The sequence below is a fragment of the Haplochromis burtoni genome, unplaced genomic scaffold (genome assembly GCF_018398535.1).
Source record: "Haplochromis burtoni strain Fernald_Lab_line unplaced genomic scaffold, NCSU_Asbu1 Contig_204, whole genome shotgun sequence".
NCBI lineage: Eukaryota > Metazoa > Chordata > Actinopteri > Cichliformes > Cichlidae > Haplochromis > Haplochromis burtoni.
The window spans coordinates 982,020-992,878 of NW_024582565.1; the positions used below are offsets into that span (position 1 = coordinate 982,020).

The window sequence follows — 10,859 nt, forward strand, 5'->3', positions numbered from 1 at the left end:
TTTCCTGTTCCGGGGCTTGAAACAAACGTCGTGCGGACGCGCGACTAAACAGAAAGTTTTGCAGAAAACTTGGCACGTTGAGTGTTTTACGCGTCTAAGTCTTCATCGGTTTTCTTTTTACCTCCACGGCTTAAACGGGCTGACTACGACAGAAGAGTAATCTAAGGTTTGTAAGCCTCATGAAGTAGTTATTCCCCGGTGATGGTAGCTCGCGTACAGCGGTGTGCTAACGTTAGTTAGCATCTAACCAGGGAGGTTTGGCGGATGTGATTGATTTAGCAATGTATGTTGCTACGGGCTGGCGCTTTAATTTAATCAGTCTGACTTAACACTCATCAACTAACAAAGTGCAGCAAGGTCGGAGTGACTGACTGTTGATGTGGGAGTTTTTATTAGTTGGAAACTGGTGAACGTCTGTGTCAGAGCAGCTGTAGCTATGTGGATAAAGGACGGCGGGTTTTGGAGCTCATGTTTGGGACTATCACATTTGTGTGATATATGACTAATTAAGGCCAGAAATCACGAAGATATTTAAGTGATAACCATGCTCAGTAGCGATAATCCATGACATAAGTATTTGATGTTCTGCAGGATTGGAGGATGTCTCTTCCAAAGCGGGAGGTGGAGGAGTTGAGGCCATGGGTAGAACGCACTGTGAAGAAGGTGCTGGGTTTCTCGGAGCCCACTGTGGTGACTGCAGCATTGCACTGTGTGGGAAAGGGACTAGACAAAAGGAAGACCATAGGTAAGTACGGTGAAATATCTCTTATGTACTTAGAGATCTGGTGACGATTCAGTTCAGCCAAAAGTGCCTCTGACATCAGAGGCATATCCCAGGGTGATTTGTTTTACCGGGTTACAAAATGCACCCATCACTGAAGAGAAACGAGTCCAACAGCTGTCTGAAAACCTATCTGGCCTTCTTAGGAGTATTTGGCATGACTACCAAGCTGTGGGTTCTTAACATAGTGCAGACAGCCAGCCCAAAAAATGATGGTGTGAAGATCTGCGATGTAGCTATCAGCAGGGCTTGTTTGCAAAGGTAATAGATTTGTTGTCCAGTTAAAATACTCATGTCATTTGTTCATTCAAATGAAAGATTGTGAGTACAAAGAAAGCTGCCTATTGCTTTTATTTGTTTGGTTGTTTGTTTATTTATTTATTTCATCTGTCTGGGAAATAATTGCTCGGTCTGTTAGACTGACTTCTGCAGGTGCTGTAGTTTAAATGTCAGTATTGGGTTTTCATAGTGTGTATTTTTATGTGGGTATTTAAGCCATTCTGTGGTAACATTATTTTCTTTTCAGAGTGTTAATTATTTCATATTTATCATTCTCAGACCAGCTGCGTCCTTTTCTCGATGACTCTGCTGGAGGCTTTGTAGAGCGACTTTTTGAAGCCCTCGAGGAGAGCCGCAGCACACGTGGGAACAAAGGATCTGGAGAAAAAAACCGCAAGAGAGAACTTAAGGTAGCCTAACATCATAGCAAATGTTCATGCTTTATATTATCATTATATAACTGAATAACTAGATCTGAAGGTGGGGAGTTTTCTGACAAGAAAACTGACTATATTAACACGCTCACATGCAAAAGTGACCTATATTAAAGAAAAATAAATACATTACATTCAATGCATGCAGGGATTAGACTGATTGTGTTAAGCCTCAGTTTGATTAACTTAAACCTCAATGTAAACATCCCCTTACACTTGATTTACTCCTGCATTAAGCTTAATTGAGGTTTCACTCAGATGGCACTTAACTTTAGTTCTACATGGACTGCACTGACACAATACTGATTATTGTTACGTAAACTTTAATTGCTGCATAAGATATTTATTATTTTTATTTTTATTGGTGTTTGTGTGTTTGCCGGCTGTACTCAGGATGTGTTTGGTGAAGAGGCTGACACAGGCGCAGCGCGAGAAACTCCCGAGCCAACAGATGGCACAACGGCAAAGAGGAAACGAGTCCCCCGTTTTGAGGAGGTGGAGCAACCTGAGGTGATACCAGGACCTCCATCAGAGAGCCCCGGCATGCTCACCAAAATACAGGTACGTATGTATGTATGTGTGTGTGTGTGTGTGTGTGTGTGTATGTGTGTGTAAGTATAGTCGGTTTATTTTCTTCGTCAGTCACCTCTGTGTGTGTGTGTAAGTATAGTCGGTTTATTTTCTTCGTCAGTCACCTCTGAATCCTTTTGCTGTCCTAACAGATCAAACAGATGATGGAAGCAGCCACAAAACAGATCGAAGAAAGGAAGAAACAACTAAGCTTTACTCCTCCAGCTCCTGCTACAACAGTAATGAGATTTCTTTCCCATAAAAATACATACTGAATAAAGAACTTCAGTCTTTTCAGGTTTTAAATAGAATTTAAAACCTTTCTAACTTCTTTCTGACTCTAGCGGTTGCCTTTTCCCACTTCACAGTCACAGCTGGATGGCCCTCCACTCTCTCGACTTCTTGGCACTGCTGGTGCTGCAGCAGCTGGTGGTGGGTCATCCATCGCTCCCTACCAGGCTGCCAGCTTCATGAATGATGCAATTGAGAAGGCCCGTAAAGCTGCTGAGCTACAGGCTCGCATTCAGTCCCAGTTAGCTATGAAACCTGGCATCCTCGGGGTTTTGGGGAACACTGGGCCACAAAACTTTGTGGCACTAGCTAATCTACATGCCATGGGGATTGCTCCACCGTAAGTGATGTCAGACTATAAATATACGATTTTAAAATGTGCACAAGGCATGAAAAAAGTAGGTGATGTCTTTGTGCTCAATTGACATTGAACTGCTTTCTCTTTATGTGTAACTACAGCAAAGTAGAACCCAAGGAGGTGAACAAACCAACACCTCTTATCCTGGATGAGAAGGGAAGAACTGTAGATGCCAGTGGCAAAGAGGTTGAACTCACACACCGCATGCCTACGCTCAAAGGTACATACATGGATACACTGATCCAGTATTTGTACACAAGCATACACAATGTGTTTTCTTTGTTTTGATATTCCACAAAACATGTTTCTTTCCCTGTGTAGCTAACATTCGAGCAGTAAAGAGAGAGCAGTTCCGCCAGCAGCTGAAGGAGAAGCCCGGAGATGACTTGGAGTCCACATCCTACTTCGACCAGCGTGTGCCTGTTCCTCCAGCTCAACGTGCACGCAGGACTTTCAAATTCCATGACCAGGGACGCTTTGAGAAGATTGCTCAGAGAATTAGAACTAAGGTTGGTACAACCCTGTCCCAGTTGTTTGAAAGAGAATATTTAGAATTTAAGAAAAAGAAAGTCATCATATGTCTCTTGTCTCTCTTGTATGGATCAGGCCCAGTTGGAAAGGTTGCAGAATGAGATTGCCCAGGCGGCAAAGAAGACAGGAATCCAGGCTTCAACCAAGCTAGCACTGATTGCTCCTAAAAAGGAGATTGGAGAGGGACAGGTTCCCAATATTGAGTGGTGGGACTCTTTCATCCTGCCTTCCAACATAGACATGTAAGAAATCAAAATTTGATCTTAAACATTGAGTTTGCTATCAGGAATGTGTGGAATACATGGCAATAATAATCTTTTTTTTTTTTAATTTTAAGAAATTCAGACACAAAATTTGAAGCGTTAGAGCTGTTTGGTGTGACCAGCCTGGTGGAACATCCTGCCCAAATGAGCCCACCAGGTAAGTCTATAGGAGGTAAAATGTGTAAGTTAAAATAGATTTTGTCCTACAAAATCATTATTAACTGTTAAAAATGTCCTTATGCCGTAATGTGCAGAAGTCTTGAGCCACCACTCAGTTTAATTAATTAATATTAATATATTTAGCTATTAAAATGGTAAATGGGTACAGTGAGTTATTGAAACTTGTGCAACCATACATACAAATACAGTATATTAGGGCTAAACAGAGGCTTTACAATTCTAATAGGCTTGAAGGTCAATATGTGGTATGAGCAACATGCAACTAGTCTTCAGGAAAAGTTCTCCAGGGTTCTTGAAGGATATTCAAAGCTCTTCTTTGGATGTTGGCTGTTTTTGTTCTGCTCTCTTGTCAAGATGATCCCACACTGCTCCGATAATGTTGAGGATGGGGCTTTGGGGAGTCCAGTCCATGACTGATGGTGTTCCACTGTGTCTTTTTCTGTCCAGCTTTTGCTGCATCGGCAGCGTGTTTGTCAGCATTGTCATGCTGAAAAATAAAGCTGTTATCAGTAACATGCTTTCCAGATGGCACATTCATAGTCTATCAAAATCTCAGCAATTTTCTGTGTTCGTAATCCCATCAGTTTTGAAAAGCTTTCCAGCACCACAGACTGAAATACAGCTTGAAACCATAACAGAGCCTTCACCGTGTTTTACAGATGGATGTAGACACCACCAATGTTCCCTCTAAGCTGCACGCGTGCGCATTTGCGCACTGCTGGCACGGTCTCTGCGCACAGAAAATCTGCATTGCGCACAAAAAAAAAATCTAACCTGAATTGAAATTAAAATGAATACTTTAACAATTCTGTTTTGCAGTGTTAGTCAGTAAGTGACTGGCTGCTCCCGTATGGGATTAGAACGATGCCACCTTATCCCATAGTCCAGCCAATGATGCGATTCACATTCGTATATACGCAGCTAATCAACGTCGTTGACAGGCTATGACAGCGTCCTTATGTGCCGACACCGGTGTTTTAGCTAGCAAAGCGGCTGATGTGGAGTGAAGCCACGTTAATGACAACGTGTACAACCATTGGAGATGTGAGCAGGGCAGACGGAACAATTGACGGTTTGGTTTTCTTCCTGAATACTATCGTTGTTTATATTTACTGCGGGAAGAAACTCTACAAACTGCGTTTTATGAGGAAAGCACTCTCCGCCTGTGAGCAAAGACAAAACCAAAAAAAACCCCACCCTTTCCTATTGGTCGAAAAATGTACCATGTCGACCAATCAAAAAATGATATGGCAACATGGCATTTAGTTGTTTAGGAAGGGGGAAGTTTTAGGAGTGACGGCGGTGTTTTGAGATGTGAGAGATTTGCAGACATTTAGCTGCAAATCTTGTGTAGTTAGTGTGTAGTGTAGTCAATAGTTTTGTTGTGTGTGTCAGAACAATGAGGCGACTGCTGAATGTTACAGGAGTGATACATCTCCTGTTGTCAGGCCTGCAGGTATCAGGCTGTTGTTCTCCTTTATCTCATAGTGGATAGAAATTATTTTTGGAGTGGCACAAATAATTTGTGTGGCATCAAATTTGATGCAGAAAATGCCTTGGCTGCATTTTTAGGTAAACAGCTGCAAAAAACTTTGCTTGCATAACTCAGTTACTTTTTTGAAGAAGTAACTATATAATTAAATTGCCCAACATTGGTCATTATATACTGTATTTTGCAGACAGAGAGTTACATGACTCCATGTAACTTGGATGGATTTGATGCTGGTGTGACCACAAGGCACACATCCACTGTTGCTCACAGTGGTCCAAGGGACCGTTCAAGGAGTTTGTGTTCGCTCAGACATATGAAAAATTAGAGGGAACATTGGACACCACCTCTCCCCTGATCTTCTCTGTGCATATAGATGTTGATATATGACCTAGTCATTTCAAATTTGGATTCATCACGCCATAAGATCTGTTGCTGATTTTCAGTCCAGTTCGTGTGTAATTTGGCATACTTCAGCCTATCCCTGTTTTCATTCCTTATGAATCGCTTCTTGACAGTTTGTTCATCTGCTGTAGGTTTTTAGGTTATTTTTATTTCATTGTATTTTTTTAAGAACATACTTGGGGAAAAAATGAATACATAATAAATTAAATAATAATTAAAAAATAACAATTCTTAACATAATCACACACCCTTTCAAATATCTTAGTGGTGTTTATGTATCACTAGCTGTTATATATTCCTTTCTTTTTTCCCCTTTAGTTGACACAGATAAGCCAGTAACTCTAGGTGTATACTTGACGAAGAAAGAACAAAAGAAACTTAGACGGCAGACACGGAGGGAAGGACAGAAAGAATTGCAAGAGAAGGTTCGTCTAGGACTGATGCCTCCACCAGAGCCCAAAGGTACGCATGTACAAATCACCACAATAAATAAAAGTTATTATAATGAAAGATTAAACAGAATTCAACTGATGTTTGCTTTGATTATTTTCAGTGCGGATCTCCAACCTGATGAGAGTCTTGGGGACGGAGGCGGTTCAGGACCCCACAAAAGTAGAAGCACATGTTAGAGCGCAGATGGCCAAGAGGCAAAAGTCAGTAACACAGATAATTTCCATATTTATTCTTTTGTTTATGTTTGCAGAGGCTTTCCCTAGGTTTTGTCTAACATTGCCCTCTGCATTTCAGGGCCCACGAGGAGGCCAATGCAGCTCGCAAGCTCACAGCAGAGCAAAGAAAAGAGAAGAAGGTCAAGAAGTTAAAAGAAGACCTCACTAATGGTGTTCACATCGCAGTGTACAGGTGTGTGTTTAAAGGGAGCGAGCTCATAAGTACAATACAGTAGTTAATAGTAAAATGTATAATGCTAAGTATGTTTGTTAGGAAGTGTGACTGATTTAAGCATCTTCCCTACTCAGGATTCGAAACCTGCAAAATCCTTCTAAGAAGTTTAAAGTGGAAGCCAATGCCAACCAGCTATACCTGACAGGCACAGTTGTTCTGCACAAAGATGTCAACATTGTTGTGGTGGAAGGAGGTAAGTGATGACACCGACAGATGCCAAGACATGTTTTATTGTTTATTACCCTTAATGTAATAAACAATTTTCAAGTTTCCCTATTCCTCACAGAGTGTTTAGCAAGCGTTTGCAGACAAGTTGGCTTCATCCATGCAAACTACAGGCAACTGCAGCAGCCTGTTAGTAACTAAAGCAGTCACAAGAATGTTTTTGCTGCTGCACAGTATACCTTTTTGTAACCAGAGCCACCTTGTGACTCCCAGCAACTGCTGGTGAGTCTCCAACTGTTCTAAGCTGTGTCACTTAGCCCTTAATGAACAGATTCTTGTATCTATAGATACATTTCTGATTCTGCATTGGTTTGCTCTCATGAACGATCTCTAGGGCTGGGTGATATGGCTTAAAATCCATATCGCGGTATAATTTGAAGCATGTGCGGTAACGATATATATCGCGATATATATTCTTTTCTTTTGTATAACATATTTTACACACTATAAGGCACACTTAAAATCCTTTAATTATCTCAAAAATTGACAGTGTGCCTTATGTATGAATTCTGGTTGTGCTTACGGACCTTGAACCGATTTTATGTGTTACACGGTGCGCAGAAATCTGTCAAAAATGTTTTAGTACGACTTTGGTAAGCTAGGAAGGTGCACTGCTTGATGGATTGCCGGAGTATTACGGCTACCGTAGTCAGGAGCCTTGCAGAGTAATGTGGGTCCAAAACTCCCTCTCTTCAGGTCCCAAACAGGTCCCAAACTCAAAAGAACACTGCGGCATCACTGAGAATTAAAAACTGTCTAAATTATTTCATCTTTAATAAAATGATCAGTGTTGCTGCTTTATCAGGTGTAACTTAATTGTTACACCTGATAAAGCAGCAACACATCCAGGCATCCATGAAAACAGAATTTATTAAACTGAACGGAGTTAGAAGTTAGCAGGAAGTTAGCTTGCTAGTTTCCACCTAAACATGATATGCCATGTTCTGACTGAGAGATTAATAAAAAAAAATTAAAACGTACAGCTCTTCTATCACTTTCAACATAAATTAAGACAGAAAAGTAAACAGCAGTGACTTTTGTAGGGTTACTGAAATCGGACTAGCTGGTATATAATGATGTCCTACGTGATCGCTAACAAAACAGCTACATTAGCATAACTTTAGCACAGTGAAGCTGAAGGATGAACGCTAACTTTTCCCCACTTGATAAAAGTTAACGTGAGGGATTCTGGTGGTTAGGGACAAATGCAATTGCATGGCAGGATGCTATAAACGGACCAAACTTCAGTCAGGAGAACAACTGAGATAATCCATCCACAATACGAGGTTAGTCATTAATATACTGCAACAACATGGGAATAGAGCAGCGGCGAGAGAATTCAGCATTAATGAATCAACGGTATGGAAGTGGAGGAAGCGCAGTAATTTGCAGATGATGTTGTTTGTAGCCACTGCAATGCTTTCGACCAAAACAGGTGCAGCTCGATGACACCCTCAACATGCGCTATAGCAGTAGAGGGGTGAAGTCAAAATCTCTACCGTTGGCCAAATTTATATCGTCTCTACCATATACCGTTTATACCGCCCATCTCCATAAAAATTGTACAGCTATATGTATTTCTTTTTATGAAAAGGTTTTTGACTAGAATTCTATTTGTTAAGCTATGCAAATTTCCAGACATTTACTATCTACTTTTGCATGTGCAAATATAGATGTTAGAATATAGAATGAGAACCAGAAATGCAAATAAAAATTGTCTATTCTGAACCTGAAGTTTCTGCAAAGCTCTTTTTAAAAGTAATCTGTAGATCATTTGTTATAAAGCTGCTCGTGAGCCCTTAATCACAAGCTTTTCCCCACTTCTAATTTGCCTAACTGCTAGGGTGTGAAATGTTAGTGAGAGCCCAGTGTATGAACGTAATCATTTAATTCTTGAAGTTGTTCCCTTTGGTTCTAAACTACTGAAATCATGTAGAAGGCAATTAATTGGGTTCTACAAAATTTCTTTCCTGGTACTGCTTCAGAAATTAAAGCAATGGGATAAACACAGTCAGAGTTTAAGGTCTGTTCTATCCACTACTCGGTGTATTACATTTGGGGCTGCTAAAGGATTTCATAATGAAGGTTTGGGATAGACAGCTGCACGCTTTGTGCTTCTCCTCCTCCTCATCTTTTTGGTTGCTCCCTTTTGGGGTCTCCACACCAGATCATCTGCCTCTATCCCTGTCCTAGGGATCCTCCTCTGTCATACCAACCCTTGCATGTCCTCCTTCATTACATCCATAAATTGTCTCTGTGGGTCCTTCTTTTCCTTCTGTTTGGCCGTGTCATCTTCAACATACTACAGTTAGATTGTTAAGGTCATAAAAAGTTGTCTGAATTGTTTTATGATGTAAGCTACAAGTCAAAAACACGTCAGTCAAGCAATAAAGTTTTTCTTTATGTATTGCTTCTTACCCTCTTCTACATGCATTTTGCTAGTCCATGTCCACAACCTCTTAAGTTTGCATTCATATCCATAGTTTACTAAAAAATGTGCCTAGCGCTTAAAACAGCGTTTCTGAAATCCTCCTAATTTTTGACATTCGTATCTCTTTTAAAATTATTATTATTCACTATTAGCATTTTAATGATGTATCCAAGTCAAAGTAATGTAAGGGCCTATCTCTGCTAACACAGGGTGGGAGGTGGTGTACAAAGGACAGTTTGCCAGTGCATCATCACAACAAAAATAAAAACAATGAATAAATTAGGAAGCACTTTCATAAAATATATATAAAGTGATGTACAAATTTACCAGAAGAGCTATTTACTTTGACACTGTCATGGAATGAGCGGCTCCATAGTGTTGGGGTTTATGCGTTTGCCCCACAAATGAAAGATCTGCAGCTTAATCCCAGGAGGAGAGACAAATCTCTTTGGGACTTACAAGTAGTTGGCTTAAAATAGTGCTTTAATGTATTAGACCCTTCATTTCAAAACAATGAATAGAATAAGAAGAGGACTGGATTGGAATTGGGCCTAAGTCTACATTTCTCCTTCCTTTTAGGGCCCAAATCGCAGAAAAAGTTCAAGAGGCTGATGATGCACAGAATCAAATGGGAGGAACACAACAGCAAGAGAGATGGTGAGATTGTTTTGAATTTTGATTCTTTATGCAAATGCAAGCATATACAGTATATTAGTGAGATGAAAATCTCTGCCTTTTATTCCTAATTAGATCCAGATGGTGATGATGATACGAAGAGGAACAACAAGTGTTGGTTGATTTGGGAGGTGAGTGAACATTTTGCCTTCTGTTGCGTACTCACTTTTAATTACAATTTGTTTTTTGTGATGTTGCTCAAGTGTAATGATTCCTTTTGGTTCTTTAGGGAACAGCTAAAGAGCGTAGCTATGGAGAGATTAAGTTCAAGCAGTGCCCCACAGAGAGCATGGCCAGAGAACACTTCAAGAAGCACGGCACTGAACACTACTGGGACCTAGCGCTGAGCCAGAGTGTGTTGGAGACCACAGACGACTGAAACTTGTCAGCGGAGTATCTAGTTTCAGTCAGGGCTCTCTTCCTACAAACCTCCAGATCAACAGCCTCACAGCTAGCCAGCCTTCACTGCTGACTGCTGCAGGGGAAAGAGGCGATATCAAGAGACTTGAACATTGAAAACAAGGAACAGTGACCCTGTGTGGATATTTTTGTGAGAATGTGTGACCGATCAGGATGTGTGTAGGAACAGTATGTATGTAGGTCTGCATCAGTGTTCATCTTTTTGGCTAGTAGACTCTTCTGTTAGATATTTCCTGTATTATTGAATACAGTCTGGCAGATTGCATTATGTTATGGAAATCATTACATGAGACATGTGATGAGATGATGAGAAACTGTCAGGTTACGTAAAGATTGAAGTTTGGTGAAAATAAAACTGCTTTGACTAAAGCACTTCAATAAAGAGATGCCCCACACATTTAGAGAAAACTATCTTTCACAGTTTAAAATGCCTCAATGTGTTTAGTTTTTTTGTTTAGGTAAAAGGAGTTTGACTCAGTTGTTGCTATATTTCTCTGTACAGTGACCATCTCAAATAAACCAACTTTAAGCGCCGCCTCCAAGATATTTTCTGTAACTGAATTATTTTATTAATATATAAACTATATATTAGGTTTTGGTAGTGCACTGTTTTCTTTTGCGCTT

General features: G+C 40.4%; 1 protein-coding gene across 3 annotated transcripts; it reads left to right on the plus strand.

The window, feature by feature from the left end:
- The first annotated feature begins 2 nt into the window (after window positions 1–2).
- Window positions 3–10,780, plus strand: prpf3 (PRP3 pre-mRNA processing factor 3 homolog (yeast)). 3 transcript variants are annotated; one of them, XM_005936121.2, is made up of 17 exons: window positions 3–166; window positions 592–745; window positions 1,340–1,470; window positions 1,888–2,055; window positions 2,217–2,303; window positions 2,409–2,695; window positions 2,815–2,933; window positions 3,035–3,222; window positions 3,320–3,486; window positions 3,582–3,664; window positions 5,900–6,043; window positions 6,135–6,234; window positions 6,329–6,442; window positions 6,559–6,677; window positions 9,720–9,797; window positions 9,891–9,946; window positions 10,045–10,780. In XM_005936121.2, the coding sequence occupies exons 2-17, from the start codon at window positions 601–603 to the stop codon at window positions 10,192–10,194; spliced, it is 2,136 nt and encodes a 711-aa protein (XP_005936183.1). In that variant the 5' UTR covers window positions 3–166; window positions 592–600; the 3' UTR covers window positions 10,195–10,780. The 3 variants fall into 3 exon arrangements, with proteins under 3 accessions (XP_005936183.1, XP_042082215.1, XP_005936184.1); XM_042226281.1 differs by having other exon boundaries at window positions 2,412–2,695; XM_005936122.3 differs by having other exon boundaries at window positions 2,433–2,695.
- Window positions 10,781–10,859: the final 79 nt, after the last annotated feature.